Source organism: Cuculus canorus, chromosome 12, assembly GCF_017976375.1.
Source record: "Cuculus canorus isolate bCucCan1 chromosome 12, bCucCan1.pri, whole genome shotgun sequence".
Taxonomy (NCBI): domain Eukaryota; kingdom Metazoa; phylum Chordata; class Aves; order Cuculiformes; family Cuculidae; genus Cuculus; species Cuculus canorus.
Window position 1 is genome coordinate 12,293,782 of NC_071412.1, and position 18,742 is coordinate 12,312,523.

An 18,742-nucleotide genomic window follows, 5' to 3' on the forward strand; every position below is an offset into this window, starting at 1 on the left:
ACACAAATTAACACCAGGAAAGTAATTCTATATCAATAATTTCACAGGTACTGGCAAGTCTTTCAACTACACTTGGAAAAGTCTCCTACCTTCAACTATATGGATTACAACTCATTAGCAAACATCCCATTGAAAGCATACATAAAAGGAGCTGGAAAACTTCGCGAAGTACAGCTCTAACCACAGGTAATTTTAATCTGTTTTTTGTTCTTACGAAGAAATTGCCTGGTTACGAGGTTTGGACTGAACAATGAGCACTCAGCTGCAGTAACAGTAGCTGCTTTAGGTGTACCTGACCCACATTAGAACCGACACCAGAACGCTAAACTTCTTTGATTGCACTGTTGTATGATTAGAAGCGCTAGCTACAAAACCCTTTCAGGCATAATTTATAGCTTATCCTTAAAAAAAAAATCCCAACAACTGTGTTTTTAATGATAGATTTTGTTAGTTTGATGCCATATTTGGAAGCAATATGGAAGTTTTAGAGGCTTCATGTATTCTGTATTTCCTTCCCTAAGTGAAATAATGAGTCAAAGCACAGGTTCATGTATTTGTTGTAGATGTTACAAAAATCATATAGCCCACTGCTGCACAACGGCTCCAAAACTGTTTACTCTAGGTGGGTTGTAACCTGTGCTTTTGGTACTATGCAACTTAGAGTCAAGTTTCCTGTTAATGACAGTGGTGTCGGGATTCATTACTTCTTTTATGTCTGTGATTTTTTCACATCCCATAGTTAAAGAGGTTTGTCTAAGAGAGTGAGAAGGAAGAAATCAGGCTGTGACTGAAGACCCCAAGATCCTGATAGCAGGAAAAGAAAACTCCGATACAGTTATTGATCAAATCTGAAGAACTTGTTGATAATCTAAGCAGTGACTCATGAAATAGAAGCACCAGTAAGTACATGCTGACTTCTGCTGCCTTTTACTCAACTGCAGTGTATGCCTTTCAGGCGGACACACAGCTGTAATAGGAAAGCACCAGCATTACTAACAGTAAGCAAGGCAAGGCTAGTAGAGTTTGAAGAACATCTTGGGACAATTGACAAATAAAATTGATTGAACTCAGATTCTCAGTATAGAAACAGGAGGCAATTAAACACAGGACTGAAGAAAACATCTTAAAGTAAAAATAATATGAATAAGAATCAGTAAGACCTAATACAATTCCACATACCCATTTGCTCTTGTTTAAGGATTTCAGACTTCTATCCAAACAATAACACATTACATTTCACACCACCTGGAATAAGAAAAATATTACCCCACTGAACAAACTCAGAGAGAATAACAGATTTACCCACGTGATTTTTCAGCTACCAACAGAGTTATGCATAGAATTAAAAAGCCTCGACTGTCAGTCCTCGCTTTCAAATCAGTAGCCCACCGACACAAATTCCTGAGAGGTAAACTGAATCCACTTCATATTCAAAACAAACCCCAAAATATTTAAATATATGAACCAGCAGATTATCTTAAAAGTAAACAAGGTGCAACTACTCAAATTTCAAAATATTTTGACCAATTCTAACCTGTCTCTTTATCCTTTGGGTCTGTTAACAGCAACATTTTGCAAGTAGGATTATTTCGGTAGAGAGGGACAAAACACACACAGGAATCTTCAAGTTTAACCTAAAAAACAAACATGCCCTGTAGCCATTTGTACTGCAAAGCTTTCAAGAAGTATTTCATGTACTGGATGCACTTATGGTATGTTTTACTAACATGCATGGTATTAGCTTAGCACAACATGCTCTTAATCCTGATCTTCAAGGCATTGAAACATACGAAATATTCTAATGATACCAGTAAGTAATGTTAATTTAAAAGAAATCAAGCTACCAAAGTTAGTGAAGACCTTAATGCCGACTTACTACAGTTAGTACATAACCTGGCTTTCAACACTGTTACATGCAGACAAATAGTGTTATGAAAGACCAGACACATCAAATAAAAACAAACACAACTTGCACTTCTTACAGCATCTTCTAGCTGAGCACTTGTGGTGTTTTGCAAACAATGAATTAAGCCTCAGGGTACAGGGAGTATCAAAGCATTAGGGCAGTGCCTGGGCAGTTTATCTGTGAGGCACAGGGAGGGTAGATAATTGGCAAAAGGTGGTTATGTTGCAGGCAAGGCTAAAATCAAAATACAGCTCTCAGTCTTAGACTAAACTTCTAAATTATGTGGCACATAAACACAAAATCACTGTGCTCAAACAGCTCTAATGCACAGAAATTACGATTTCCATATGAATATTGCAAATGCTCTCATGTAAGTTTAGGTACAGGCAAAGAGCATGCATAATTTAGCACAGTATGTACTGTACTTTCAAAAACCTCGTCCATTGTGTATGTGTGGGTGTGCCTCTCTCTCTAATTGCACCCATTTGTCAGTTTGCTATGAAACTCGAATCAGTCATGTGATACATTTAATATTTCTTGCTGCATGGAAGGAGTAGCATGAATATGGATGATTCAAGGTAACAACTTTAAGATGAAACCAGTATTCACTAGTTTATGAGTGCCAGAATCCTGGGATCATCTATGCAAACACTGAACTCCAGGAAAAAAAAATCTGAAAACTACCCGAAATCTGTATTCATGAGCTTCCCAAGATCTCAGTATGTTCCGAGGATTCAGTCGCTCCTTGCATGCTTCAAATATAACAGCATTGGTGTCATTATGGCAAATGAGAGCATTACTAGAATGAAAAGGCCAGTACTATTTCCAATATTGCTATAACTGTTATTTTGTTTTATAAGGTAATGTGCACTTTCCGATGTGCTAACAACATCAGCATGAGCCAAGCATAGCTTTCTGTGCATGAACATTGCCAATGCACTTCCATCCTGACTTGCAATAATCCTTGCTAATTTGTGTAGTGAATGCTTGACCAAAGACCATGCCATACCAAAAAGAAGTCTGTGAGCCGAGCAAGTGGGCTGCAGCCACTTAATTCTTGCTAAATAATTATGCATGGTTGCTGTTCCTGCTACCTGAAACCTGCTTTAATTGAGATGCCCAGAAGAAAAAACAAGCATGATAACTGCAGCCATTATTCGAACAACAAAATCCTCACCCTTCAAGTTGCAGGTATATAGGGATTGTTAGCTCTGATGTTCACTGGGGATGGGAGACTTATCTTATTACATTTAATTTATTTTTAATTATAAAATATCTGTCTTCTTGAACTACTCATTACAGAGCATAAGGAAAAACACAATATAGCAGGAACATTACCACTACTTATGCTCTTGACTGGCTGCCTGACTGCAGATTAGATTGGACCTGAATTCAAGGAATGCAAAGAGAAATGTGTTGCTATGAGACTCAAATCAGTCATGTGATGTATTTAAGGTCTGATGACAAGCCACAAAATCCAGACAGTTCTGGATCAAAAGCCAGAAGTCCACTCTTAGCTGGTCTCGCTGTGTCTGGCTGTTGCGAGAATACACACAGTCCTGCTCGGGATTTTAACTCACCCGCCCTTCGAATGGCGCAGCAAATGAGCCTCTAGAAGTACAACCAGACAGGCATGAAAAGCTGAGGTAAAGGACACAGAAACCCTAAACTGGGGGATCCCTTGCATTTTCAGGTTTGTTTGTACTTAACTGTGCATGGGCCACTAGAGGGCAACAAAAGAGTATTTAAAGTATTTACATTCACGGCTCAGAGATGAAGCTACCCACCTGAAACAGCATTTTTCTGGAAACTACTGCATATCATCTTCCTAAACTGTAGAAAAGCCGCCGTATTCCAAGCCTTTATTTCAACTAATCCACCTACTGGTTCGATAGTACAATAATAGTTAGCCCAGTACATTTTTTGTAATCTATAAAATGCCCAGAGTGAAGGGACAGAATTTTTAATAGACTACCTCAGTCACCTCCACTGTATTCCCCAGGTGGCTTAGGAATGGACCCTAAAGCATTGGCATCTACACTATTTATACCATGGATCAATCACAGCTGATCAAAATTCCTTTGGGAGAACCTATATTCAAAATTATCAATATTGTAAAGAATGGAAATGAAAGATAGACTATATCACAACACCTGTGTAAACTGCACAGTAGAGGCAAAGCTGTGCCATGGTATAAACAACAATTAAATTCACTTTTGATTCAGTCCTGTAAGGAGGCACGTCAAGATGGAAAGTTCCTCTAAGTACTTCAAACCCTCATGAACCCCCAGAGGGTTTCAGACTTGTAGTTTAATCTTATCTCTCATTTGCAACATGCAAAGTATTTGAAATTATGCAGAATTTGCAGATTTCAAGAGATTTGTAATCCAGCCACACCAGTTTACCCATATTTACAGACAGACCATGACTAAAACCAACAAACTAGTTCACAAGTATCTAACTTGCAGTATGAAAAACATCACCCTACTACCTTTTCTCCTCCAGGGATCGAAAAAACATCCTGAATGGAGGATGATTCCTTCAAGAGTTTTTCATAGTATGTTTCAGCATCAACTTGCAGAACCTCTGGATCTCCTGCTAATGTATCTACCAAGTAAAGGCAACCTGTAATTAAAATAAAACACAAGATATTTTTACTTTTTAATTAAGTAAAAAACATGAATTTCAAAACCTCAATTTCCCCAGCAGCTGCTTGGCGTAGCCAGGCCCTTATCATTCCCATTAGAGACTTTTGTATAATCGTAGTCTAAAACAGCAAGGCTGATCAAAACCTAGCTATACGTTATTTACCTCTTGACATGCAATTTTACAGAGCAGAACCACAGCAGCATCAAATCACATTTGTCTCCTATTAATCCAACAAGCACAGACTCAAATTTCTCTAGGTGTAAGTAAATCGCTTTAGAGCTGGAAGAGCAAAAAAACTTTGTCAAAACACAGCCTGAGATTTAGTACTACCCAAAAATATAACAGGAAAAGAATTCCAAAGCTTCCACTCTTTCTTGGAAGACTGCCCCTTTATGTGTCAGCCCATGATCTTCTCTATATCATTTGTTTTCTCTTTCTCTTTTTTGAGTAACTTCAATTGGGCAGTTTCACAACAATGAAGTGTTCAAAAATATTAACCTACAAAAGAGCTCACAAAAAAGCAACCATCATCTTTTTATACAGCACAACTTTTAATCCACGTGACTCAGTGGTGAAGGGTATTCATGCAGGGTATTTGTTAACTGCATACAAACATCTGATGCCTGTTAACTAAATGTGGTGCTTGTGAGGAACCAAGCCACCACTTTCTGCTATAACAACTCAGACTGACTGGTGGCTTATCAACAAGCTCAAGATAAAGAATATCAGGAGAAATGCGTTAACAGTCACAGAATCACGGAATCTTTAAGGTTGGAAAAGACCTCTAAGATCATCCAGTCCAACGGTTAGCCCAACATCACCATGCCTACTAAACCATGTCACAAAATCCAAATAGTATTCTGCCAGTCTTCTACCATACGAAATAAAGTGTTTCAATTTAAGAGGCTTTCATTCATCAAACTGTACCTGTGACTCTTCTAAGCCCCAAACTGATGACAAAATCTTCTACCACACTGCTATTGCTAGAATCTTAGTCCTGAATCCTCTATTTTTAATCATGGTTTGCTCTCACATTGCAGCTCCTGTGACCCAAGTTTAATGAGAAATAACTGCACTGATAGTGAGTGCAAGGTAAACAGCTGAGGCAATGAATGGTCTTATCACGGCCATTGCAGAACTGGCTATATTAAGATTCAAAAACAATGATTCATAGAGGTGCCATATTGAAAATGATACCTTTCCACATAAAAGCAGAGGCATGGGATTTGCAGTACCAGGTCAGACTATTCACCCATGGTCCCACCATCTTCTCTCTGGCAGTGAGTCCGTATCTGATTCCTCAGCAGAAGAGTAAGGAACTACAACTGATAATTCATCGCCACCCATCATTACTTAAAATGCTTTAAACACTATTTTCCTGCCCTTTGCAGGCAATCAGCTTACATCCTGAAGCTTGACACAAAGCTGTGTAGTCAGAATGCTGAACAGAAGCTACTCTGTAAATGGTTTTCATAGTATGTTTCTATGTGAAAAAATGGGAGAGAAAATAGCATTGCAACACTGGCATATTAAGTCACATTATAAAATCCCAGTCCGCACTTAGCAGTGGCAGTTTTCTTCGGCAGTGGCCTTCCCCAGTGTACTATGTAACACCATCAGGCAAAGAAGCCATATAAGGGAAAGAAATTAAATATCATTATTAAAAACTACAGTAATTTACTGAAGTGAATTTACTAGTAAATTAATTCTTTGCAAAAAAAACCCAGCCTGTAAATCTTTAGCACAGAGGAAAATATTGGCCCTGTTAATAAATACTATTCATGAGATGCCTTGTACAAGGCTACATCCTGCCATTGTTAAACCAAAGCAACTTAATAAGCACAATCGTGTTTTCTCCTCACTGAGCAGAACAACTAGTACTTTCAAAGTTACACAAACTTTGTGGTGGTACATAATACACTTTTATTTTAAGGTAACAGTGACCACTGAAGGATGAAATAATGTCACAGATTAAATAATGAAGCTTTAGAGAAAACTTCTGATCAACTTCCCATCAATACATCTCTCCACTGCAGTAATTTTTTTCCTCTAAAAACCACCTTTAGACTTCCACTTAACTTGTCTTCCCTGTGTAATACTCTGAAAACACCTAAGTGAGTTAAGGAGCACACATTCCAATAAAGGGGAAGTCCAAAAAAATTTCACAAAGAAAACAAATCTGTCCCAGATTCTGTATATAAGGGAGAGGGAGGAAGAGTGAAAGTGAGGTTCCTTTAGGGACAATACAGAGCATAAGTCCAACTATAGGTACCCTGGAGTGTCCCCAAAAGTCAGTTTGCTAAAGCTGGCTTTTGTGAACATCATAAGACAAGTAATGCTGCTCAGCTGCCATAGGCAGGAGAAAAATTACTAGATTGACTTTTTTTTTTTTTACATTAACTAATGTGTTTCCCAGTTTTCCCCAGTACAAAATGAAGACATTATATCTGCCCTTTACATATGTCCCTTTTTTTTTTGTATACAGAAACAAAAAAAACCCCAAAACGGACAAAGTATAAGCATTGCTATTGTTATTAAATGTATGACTACAACAGTAATTATTACTGGCTAACATGATGTTACGAAGGTTCCAAAATCAATTGCAAAATAATTCGTTAACCTCATTTTAAAATAAAAGCAGTGCTATTCTCCTGTGAGTGCTTCAGTCTGAGGCCCCTATCAGCATCTTGGGATACCAAAATTGCAAAGTTCCAAGGACAGCCTTTTAACCTGATTTGAATTACAGGATTTCATTCAAATTTGATCTTACCTAGCAGCAATAAAAGACTACATTTTGGCAGCCAGTTTGCTAGACACCCAGGGAGCCCTTCTTTCCAACAGGCGTTGTGCACAAAGGGTTACCATCGGGGAGAGGGAGGGAGCAGGGAAGGGGGGCAGGAGGGGTGAGTCATAAAAAGGGGGCCTCTTGCTGCAGCCACAGAGGAGGGACCATAAACCATAAGGACAGTAAATTTAGAATGGGAGGCCCACTGCATTAGAGGGATTCCTGACATTCACGATGAAGTGGCGGCCATCTGAAATAGCCAAAGCTGCTAAACAAGGTCAAGACATCATCTAGGCGGGTTCTACAGCAGCAGTGACAATGAAAGGCTTGCAGACAGGTACCAGACTTAGTCTTTTACGGGGTGTGGGCATTCAGGGGAAAGGAGGAGGAAACGTATGCCATGCCACTGGAAAAAAACTTAGGTAGAGATAAATAAATGAGAAATCTGAATAGGCATATTTCCATTTCAAGTATACAGAACAGATTTTAAAGTACAAACTAACACTGCTTCTGATTCTCCTCTCTTTTGTTTCCATGGAGCAGTCTGGGCTACATTCTCAAGCGAGGATGTGTAAGCAGTCTCCTCACCCTTTAGTGATCTGCCATCAGTTTGCACTGAGGATCTGATTTTTAAAGCCACAGCTAAAACCAGCTATACAAACAAGCAGGCACTGTCCACACCAGTCAGTCACCTTTGTGAGACACCACTCTTCAGCATCTCCTGGTACTTCAGCCTGACATATCATGCAACTCGAGCAAGATAAACCAAGGCCCCTGTTTCAGTCCTGATCCCTCAACTCAGCTTTTTCTAAACCCACTGCTATTCCTCCTATGATTTCCTTCAGAATAGAGCATCGAATTTTATGGTGGTTTCATGAAGTGGGCAAATATTCTTCTTGAGAGGTAAAAGTCAGGCAAAGTTCACTCCACTTATGATCCAAAAAGATCAATATCAAGCTAGATCTGATTAAGATGCAATCATAAAAGAGAAGACAATACTCTATCTTAAACTAGAAATTAATTTTTGTAGATTAGAGACAGACCCCGATCACTACAGATTTCAGCAAGAATTTCATTCTATCAGTTAAAGCAAGCAGGAAATATTTTTCCATGGGCAAAAGAATTTATTCTCAATACAACAGAAAACACATGGTGCACACACTTGTGTGTGAAATGGCACAAGTGTAACTACAGACTGCTGTAATGCCCAGAGGTAAATGACATGCTTTGATCTAATTATATATTCTGAAAATCCTTTTTGATGATCCTTCTATATCCTCTGCATCTGAACCCTGTGCCATAATAGAAATAATTTAACTATAATATACATTACCACAGAGGTATCTCATGAATATAATGCTACAGCACTTCAAGTCGGCATTATATTCCTCCAGCTCTCTTTCACTAGACTGGTCATTTTAATACCTACATATTAGTTTTACTATTTTGCCATTATCTAACAAATCAGCTACAACTTTGGACAATCAATTCCCTTTGTAAAGATATTTTAAATACTCATTTACATTTCAAATTAGTATATATTGCCAATATACTCAATTCTTTTTTGATCATGAACCCAATACACAATTTATTAAACAAAAGACACTTGCTTTCATTGTTAAGATTTTTCTCTCCCTGCATTCACATGCAGCTTATTAATCCTGTTTCTTTAAGCCAATGAGTTGGTGATGCAGTTATTTCAGATTAGACATGTTGGACTGCTAAAATGCATTAAGGTATTGCTGGTACTCCTAGGAAATAGCGATTTGTTGAAAAGTCCATTTCAGAAATTTCTAAGAGCATTTAGGATGCAGCCAGATTGTAAAGTAAAATACATCAACCTCACTGTAGATGAAGCATGAAAAGAGTTACGTCTGAAGTGAATTAATCATTTATCCTACAACTACTTTTTCATGTTTTACAAACACTGAGAATGATACTACACGCATCCATTAAGAACTGTATGTTTAGAGAAGAGCCCTCAGTCACCACAGGTTTTGTATCTTGAATGTGCATCTTTGTACATTGGTGCAAGTTTATGCGTACTTTTACATATAAAAGTATGAAAAAATACTTGTGTGATTTCTAGTGGTGCAGAAATAAAATCCATAAAAAGAACCTAATGCTTCTAACTTTCAAGTGTCATTTTTTTATTCAGCTTTGCCATTTCTGATGCTTGCAATAGCAGTACTGGTTTTATTTATTGGCTTTGCTATTGGCTTTATTTTCATGCCAATATATTTCACAATTTTAAAAAAAATCCCTTCAGCAGATTCTAAATGTTTCTGACAGTATTGTGATTTTTTTGTCCAAGAAGTATTTTCAGAAAACACTTTGCAATATGAGACAAACACGTGTGCAGCAGTACAAAAAGATTGTCTATCATGTCAATATTTAGGAAGGAATGTTCTTGCAATTATACCAGCCAACTGAGACCAGAACTTGTTAAGATTTATTCTTAATACAGGTGTGTTTTTGTGGCCCCCAAACAAAACACTTCATCTTCTGTCTGGTTTCTTATCAGTTCACTGTATGTGTTATCTACCACTTCAAAAGGATGTGACGTTTTCCTTATCAGTGCCTCTGAAGTCACAACACAAAAAGACAAAGAAGTCATATAACATAAACTATTCTCTGTTCTCCTGTAGATTGGCACTGCCACACTATGGCAGTACAACCACAACCGTGTCTACGATCTAAAAGCAACTTATTTTACCCTTCTAAATTGTGCACATATAATGAAAGTGCTTTCCATTACACTCTCAACAGGAGTGGGAACTGTGTGTTAACCAGCAGCGCTTAACAACAGCTCTTCTCCATTCCTTCCAATGAGCTTGAACAACTGTACCCATGTGGTTATCATTAGACAACCATATTTGTTTAACCTTTCAAAGGAAGGAAGAGGTCTTTGGCACGTTCCCGCGAGTATATGCAGAACCTGACTCTCATATCCTGTGTTTAACTGAGCAAGTACATACCAAGAGCCCAAGTTGTAGCATAAGTGAAACTTCAATATCATAACAATGTGTGGCAGCACAGGAGCTGGTGGGCAAATGCCATCGTGTGATATCTGTCCAACGTGACAAGGCAGCTCTTCAACACATTCTGTACATCAGTAATTAAAATAATGCTCTCCCCCACTGCATTGCTTTTCACCATTACTAATAGAGCAATCACTTTTGGTATACAAAAGATGAAAAAAAAATGCATTAGCGTTAACAAGTTTCTATGTTTCTATCAAAAAAAATGCCATTTGTATATTACTTACCACTCTATCACAATTCAAATAGCAAGAAGGGGTTCAGAAGACAAACTAAATAAATACATGTTTCTGTCCCTAAATAATCTTTGCTGTGGAATCAATAAATGAAGGCATAAAGAAAATAAATAATCCTAATCCCATTCCCAATTAAGAAGTCAAACAGATTAAATAGATTAGTTCAGCTGTAGCTATACATCTCATTACTCCAAATTCTGTCACTCTAATGGAGGGCAGGCCAAATGCCAGGCATCCCAAATGTAGGATGCTATCAGATTAGCCATCCCACACCTGCAAACACATTTTTACTACTGATTCCAGAGAAGAGAAGAAAAAAATCTCTAAGTATGCACATCTATTTATAAAACGTAGATGAGCAAAGGCAAAGACTAGACAAGTCTAACTCTGAAAAATGTCAAACACCTTCAGTTTATACTCACTTCAATGAGCTCTCAGGCCCTCAGAACCTTGTATGACTGGGATCACATGTGACATGTGTCATTAATTTTCCAATACTTAAAGTAAGCTGCAACTTAGGAAAGGAAAAAAAAATTAGACAAAGTAATTAAATAAGTGATTTAATTATTTAGCTCTTCTTAAAATAATACCTAGATGAAACCACATTATTTAAAATCTTTTCAAAGCTAGAAAAACAAGTGCATATTGATGGGATCACATCATGGCATTAATCACCTCTAACCTGCAGTACTCCCTACTTAAAAGTTCCAGCAAACACGTTTCAACTATATCTATTTTCCCTCAGATGGATCTTCAGCAGTGTTAACAGTTAGAAAAATAAAGCCACACCCAACTCATAGTACAGATAAATACAAATACATCTGTGTAAACAGGCTACCCCTTGTCCTATTACATAGTGAATGCACATCTGGACTGGCATGCTTTGCACAGTCCTAACCTAATATAATTGAAAAAAGCTGAGGTATTATGGTCCAGAAACAGACTTTATAAATAAAAACTGTATCATCTTGTTAAACCATGGAAGTGCTACCAGCTGTAACGATGATATACCAGGAGTTCATACTTCTGCACATTTAACTCTCTTCATCACAGAGCTTACATGTAAAAAAGGAGGAGGAAGCTTGCAGTATAACTCTGAGAAGATGTCCCAAAGAAAAGGGACTTTCAGGATTATAATCAGTTAAGGTTTTAAGGTTCATCAGGTTTTTCCGCAAGGAAATGCCATTCATTCAGTCAAATTGCTGCTAATACCTCTAAACCTTTGAACATCAGAATCAAATTCTTCGTATGTACTGTTTTCCATATAAACAAAAAATGGGCAGAAATATTCCTGGAAAATTGTAACTTCAGCTACTAAAGGCAGTGCTATGGATTTTCTTGCATATGAAAAAAAACCAAACATAAATTTGCCAATTTAATTATTTGTCTGCCCCCTAACTACAATAAAACATACAAGAAAAATATACAAGTTTTCCAGAACAACTACGTCCATAGCAGGTGCTTTTCCCAACACAGCTATGTCAGTGCTGCATCTCACTGCATCCCATCTGTAGCCAGCAGGAGTTCATAGTCCAGGCCGGAGCTTAAATCAGTCTGACTCAAACTCTAAGCAAAGAAGAAATGGGAGGCCCTGAATGACACTGAAATACATCACTGAAGTATTTTCATTATTCAAAGAGGCTGATTTGAAAGGAAGATGACAGAAAAGATTCCTTGAACAATAGAAGAGCTTTTATGAATCACAAGTTCAAATGCAGATAGTGTTAATTTGATCCCTTACAACATTGGAAGACAGAAACGAGGATATGGCCAAAAGTCATCCCACAACTTAAGTAAAAAGAGGAAGACAATGTCTCCCATAGTAATAAACAAGGACTAGTGAAACGGCAGGAAATGACAACTGAGTTTGGCAAACGGTCTAGCATGAACATGATTTCATCCCATGGAGAGAAGCCAGCCAGAGTGCCAGTTAGGATAGTTTCGGAAAACAGCCGTATTTTAAGACTAAGGAGTATTTAAAATGTTTACTGAAACACCCACTGTCAGAGCCTGACACCAGGGCTACTATTCAAGTGCCACAGTAAATACATTTCCTTGTTACCACCATTGTTCAAGTCAGGTGCGGGAAACCTAAGGCTGCACTACAATACAAAGCTCCTCTTTTCATTTCACACCAACTATGGCAGGATGGGGGCACACCAAAAGTTCCTGAAAGCCCTTGCTTGCTATCACCAAGGACAAGGTTCCCCAAACAAACAACGCAGCAATGAAAATATGAGAATACTATTTAGATTTTCAGGGATATCAGTTTCAGATACTGCATAATCTGAGTTGTAAATGCTTTGCACATCTGACAAATCTACTGCTCCCACCACCACAATGCAAAAGTCTGCCCGCAGCCTTTCTCCAAAGTACTTGCAAGAAGCAATTTATACAGCCAGACTAATCTCAAAATAAAGCAATTAATTTGAGAAAAAAAAAAAGGGAAAGAAACAAAAAAAAAAAGTAATTTCCACTTTGCTAAATTTATTGTATGGCTACAAATTAATACGTCACCTGTGCTAGCAATTACAAGCCTCTCAGCCTGTCTCAGAACTTGCTTTCATAAACAGCTGCGCATAGTAGAGGAAATATGTAAACATCTCTCTTGTTTCTCTATGCCATTATGTCAGCTATTCTACATGTCTTTGAAGGTGCTCCAAAATCAGCATGGCTCTGCTTTTCCCTTTTTCTCCTTTTGGGAGGAAGAAGAAGCAGAGAAGGTAGGACAGGCTGGTAACAGAGGGCTAACTCTGTGCTTGCTGTGCTCTTGACAGTAAGGCTGAGATTGTTTAAATTCAGTTTACACAGTCTCTTCTGTAAGGACAAAAGAAACCACTGCTGGTGGTTAAAAATGCAAAAGGTTTTGATTGTAATGGCTTGACAATCAGCCAAAGATATGACTGGGGCGGGGGGTGGGGGGGAACACAGCAAGGCAGCTATGGCCAGAATGGAAGAAAGAAGGAAAAACACATGGCTTGACTTCAGAGCAGAAAATTGACTTAGGCTTTGCATAAACGACAGCATACCTCCAAGCTTGCCTGATCCACGGTCTGCCTGGAACGAGAACATGTAGTCTAAAAGCAGAGCCTATTAAAAGGCATAATGTTTCTAAACGGCATCTGTTACGTACTAATAAGCATTACTTAAAGGACACAGGCCTTAAATTGCTGTGAAACGTGCACTTATCTGAAACTGCTGCAAGGCAATCATTACAAAAATGTCACATGACACCCTGGGAATTTGACTAATATAAAATGTTTTTATTTAGTTTGGCTTGAAATCATGACACAGAAAAAACATGGAGGCACTTTCTGAGATTTTGAAACTGTGCAACTTCACAGGAATGAAACACTAGCAAGAATTACATCAGCAGAGCCATTTGCCATCTGTTGTCAGCAATACTATAAAGGCCAGCCACTAGACAGCAGTTTGAAAGGTTACAAACACAACATTTTTAAGCATCCACAGACCTCTCGGTAACTGAGCAGGACACAGTTCACTTCAGATATGTGCAGCCTAAAGCTCTGACAATCATTTTGCAAAGACAACACAGCAGAACTGTGAATTGTCATGCAAAGTGTTTGGGAGCCTTTTAGTACACAACCATTATACAACATAGAAAATGCACACCAGCCCGTTCTACGCAGGCTTTTATAACATACTCACAACCATAATGTCTGCACTCCTCCCACTTGCAAATTTAAACCAGCTAGACTTTCTCTTGTGTTGTTTGTTTTCTTATACTTTCCCCCAAGGGAAGGAGTGTATTCACTGCAATGCTATTATGGAAAAGGACTCGGGTTTGTTTGCTGGGATTTGGACTGTGTATTCTCTTTAAGGGAAATAGGATTTTGTTTCCTGATTTCTTACCTTATAAGCCATAACTACGTATTTATGTTAAAGAAAACAAGGTTTCATTAACTTGCCTGACCTGTAGAATGGGAAGCAAGGTTATGACAGCTGTTACCTCTGAATTACACTGCTCAGTTTGAATAAAATTCTACCTGTTGCATATGTGAGATTTTAGTTACATCAAAGGAGTATTGTTGTCGATCAGTGTCATCTTAAGGCTTTGAGTAGCTTTTCTAGGTGCAGGGGCCACATTCATCACATATGGGCCACAAAAATTATCAGAGAGATGGAACACCTCTGCTATGAAAACACACAGAGAGGGTTGGGGTTGTTCAACCTGGAGAAGGATCCGAAGAGACCTTATTGCAGCCTTCCAGTACTTCAAGGAGGCTTAGAGGAAAGATAGAGACAAATATTTTAGCAGGGCCTGTTCTGACAGGACCAGGGGTAATGGTTTTAAACTGAAGAGGGGAGATTCAGTCTAGATATAAGGAAGAAATTTTTATAATGAGGATGGTGAAAAATTGGCACAGGTTGCCCAACGAGGTGGGAGATCGCCCATCCCTGGAAACATTTAAGGTCAGGTTGGACAGGGCTCTGAGCAACCTGATCAAGCTGCTCACTGCAGGGGCTCACCGCAGCTGCAGGGGTCTGGACTAGATGTCTTTTAACGGTCCCTTCCAACCCAAATCATTCTATGTTTCTGTGACATATAGCACCTATACACTACCTGAATTTTGTGGTTCTACCTTCCAGGCTGCTGACCTCCTGCCTGTAAACTGATTAACATGGATTTCATAGCAGGCAGGGAGCTTTCCATCTTCCGAGAGAGACAGATGGAAATTTAAGGCCTCATTAGAGCAATTGTTAAACCAGACATACAGGTTTCTCATCTGGTGACTATTGCTCAGGCTCCAGAGCTGTATATACATTGTTACTCACTGAATGTCTGTCTTAGCTTTGCTATTAGATGGTTAACATATACCAATCTGACTTTCAATGTGTTCTAAAATCAAAAAGAACTTGTGACAATAAATTTTAAACATTTAAAACTTCAGGTTCTAGGACAACAGCTGGCCTGTTTCTCAATTCTAAGGTTTGCCTAGGCCCTATAAAGGGGCTTAGAAACCTAGAAGCATAAGCAATCTTTCTCGATGAAAAGCAGGTACAGGAACAGACCTCAAGAACATGCGGTTGTAGCATCTCAATCACAGCATGACAAACTGAAAAGCACCATTTGCACAAGAAGAGCTAATGGCTGTCCCAAATGTACTCTTAAAGTGTGCTGTATACTCAATCTATGGCCAATTGTTCCGTAATTATTTTAAACATTGGTATACCCAATTAAATAACTGAGACAAAACTTCACACGATACCTAGAAATGATAGCATCTGTTCCAAATGAGCAAAGTGATGGAAGAAGAACTATTCTAAACATACAATTTGAGAGTAATGAAAAAGTAAGGGGAAAAATGTAGACATTAACTGAAGTGCCCAACAGTACAATGGTTGCTTGGGCATGAAAAACCAAGTCCCATTCATCTAGAGATATTCTATTTTAAAACATCAGTAGAATTGAGAGACTACCAAAAAAAGCCCAATAGAATTATTATGAATGTTTGACTTTCATAAGTGGTTGATAGGAGGGGAAAAAAGAGCAATCTGACTACGGTGCATTTAGCCATGAGCAGCTAGAGGAACTAATGAACAACATCATTATTTTACTGAAGGGGATGAAGTAGGTGCTTTAGATAAATGGCAGCAACTTAAAATGAGTTTCAGAAGATAAATTCACTTTCTCTCCATTTACCTGCTAGCGTGACAAATTAAGAAGGAAGAGTATAAAAACAGAGCAGGAGCAAAAGCAGTGCAAAAGCTAACTGAGGTGATGCAATGGGCCCTTATCCAAACAAGTGCATGAACAGAGAGATTCTTGGAAGTGCTCCTAGTCAAATATAAACCAGGAACATCACACACACCAGATTCCCTTGGAAATTCATGATGGAGCATGAGCCGAAGATCCACCTGTCTTAAAATCGTCTCCCTTACCAAGCACTAGGAGTGTTACCGTTTGGGAACTAGTATGTCTATTCATTTCAAAGCAGTGTTCAGTCTGTCCAGTACAGAATAGCTGAGTTCTCTCTGTTGGCCTTTGCTGGGCAGAGCAGCTCTTTGCCGACTGTCAGGTGCACCAGTAAATTAACTTCTGCTGAAAGATGAGGGGAGAAGGGCTTTTTTACCCAAAAATTCATCATTAGAGGCCACGTACTTCTCTTCCTACAGTCACCTCATGATCAGGAAAGTATATACTGAATACTTTTTGAAGAAAGGGTAAGTACTCTGCAGTACAGAAAACCTTTTCTATCTCATCTCCACACCAAAATAATCCAACTAACTATTCTTTTGTGGTCAAGAATCAATGTGTTTACTGCTCCTTTTGTTACTTTAAAACCACGCTTCTTTTGTTAAACAATGTTTCTGCTCAGTTTGGGTAAACACTTGCTGATACTGCCCAAGACTCAGCCTTAAAGACGCAAGTATTTTCATATGGTATTCTCTCTGCTCTTTCCCAGTTCTTAAGTACTTATCTCTCGCAGTCCCAAACGCACAGACTTGTACTGGGAACAGGCCTTTGGAAAGCAGCCTTTCACCAACATCTCCAAACACACACCAGGAACAGGGCTTTGGAGAGGAGCCTTTACCAGCATTTCTGAACACATGCGGGGAAGAGGCCTGTGGAGAGGAGCCTTTCACCTGGATCAGGAGCTGGAGCATCACTGCTGTGAGGAAAGGCTGAGAGAGTTGGGGTTGTTCAGCCTGGAGAAGGCACCCGGGAGACCTTATAGCAGCTTCCAGTACCTGAAGGGGCTCCAGGAAAGCTGGGGAGGGACTTGTTACAAGGGCACGTAGTTACAGCACTGGGGAAATGGCTTTAAATTGGAAGGGGGATGATTTAGATTAGACATTAGGAAGAAATTCTTTACGATGAGGGTAGCGAGGCTCCAGCACAGGTTGCCCAGAGAAGTCGTGGCTGCCCCATTCCTGGAGGTGCCCAAGGCCACGTTGGATGGGGCTCTGAGCAGCCTGATCCCATGGGAGGTGTCCCTGCCCACGGCAGTGGGGTGGAACTGGATGGGCTTTAAGATCCCTTCCACCCAAAACCATTCTGTGATTCTATAATTCTGAACAGCCCGAAGCTCTCAGAGCTCAAACTCAAGGGCTCAGCTTGCAAAACAGATAAAGCAAACAGAGCAGCTCCTGCTACACACTGAACGCTGTCCATATTTTAAGGTGTAGGCAAGCTGGGAATAAGCACCCAGAAAGCAACTGAGCGGGAGGTGTCCCTGCCCGCGGCAGGGGGTGGGACTGGTTGATGTTTAAGGTCCCTTCTGTCATCCGCCTGTGCCCCAAAGCTCACCGAAACCATCAGCCCGGTTCCTCTCTGCTCCAGGACACGTTTGGACTCCCCTAAAACCTGGAGGAGTCACGTGTATGCTTCGGAAAAGGGAAAGAACCCCGTCTCGGGCAGCTGTGGGGTCAGCGCGGCCCCTCCCGCGGCGCTACGAGCCCCGCAGCTCAGAGCTCGCCCGGCAGCGCCCCACCAACGTTTTGCTGCAAAACCCCCGCTGTTTGGGGGCGCTTCGCCGGGCCGAGCGGCGGGGCAGCCCCGGGGGAAGCCGAAGCGAGCGGGGCGGCGGAGAGGGCGAGCTCGGAGCGCTCAGGCTCCGCTCTTACCGGCGGCGGCGCTGCCTCGTCCCGCGCGCTCCATGCTCAGGGACGGGGGGGAGGGCAGGCGGGGGGGGGGGGGGAGCCTCGGGGCACAGGTGACAGCCCAGCCTGCCGCTTGGAATCACGGAATCACAGGATCGTTAGGTTGGGAAAGACCTTTGAGACCATCAAGCCAGGTGCCTCAGCGCCTCATCCGCCCGTGGTTTAACCCCCTCAGGGATGGGGACTCCACCAACCCCCTGGGCAGCCTCTGCCACTGCCTGAGAACCCCTTCGGTGAAGAAATTTTTCCTAATGTCCAATCTGAACCTCCCCTGGCACAACCTGAGGATATTCCCTCTTATCCTATCACTTGGGAGACCAACAACCACCTCGCTACAACTCCCTTTCAGGCAGTTGTAGACACTGATGAGGACTCCCCTCAGCCTCCTTTTCTCCAGGCTAAAGTAGAGTTCCCTCAGCCGCTCCTCATGAGGATTGTTCTCCAGCCCTTTTTACCAGCTTCGTGGCGTGGTTTGGGTTGGAAAGGACCTTAAAGCACA

The 18,742-nt window shown here is 40.3% G+C and overlaps 1 protein-coding gene across 3 annotated transcripts in view; it reads right to left on the minus strand.

Annotated features, from left to right (window-relative positions):
- Positions 1-18,308, minus strand: part of FAM169BP (Protein FAM169B) — a 36,806-nt gene extending 18,498 nt beyond the window's left edge. The window contains exons 1-3 of one of the 3 annotated variants that reach the window (XM_054078029.1): positions 18,208-18,308; positions 4,398-4,531; positions 1,535-1,634 (exon numbers count right to left, since the gene is read on the minus strand). In XM_054078029.1, coding sequence (XP_053934004.1) covers positions 1,535-1,634; positions 4,398-4,531; positions 18,208-18,241 — 268 coding nt within the window. In that variant the 5' untranslated portion in view covers positions 18,242-18,308. Of the gene's footprint in view, positions 1-1,534; positions 1,635-3,693; positions 3,799-4,397; positions 4,532-4,717; positions 4,933-18,207 lie in introns of those variants that run through there. The other 2 variants (XM_054078030.1, XM_054078032.1) reach the window with 2 other exon arrangements.
- Between the last annotated feature and the right edge of the window lie 434 nt (positions 18,309-18,742).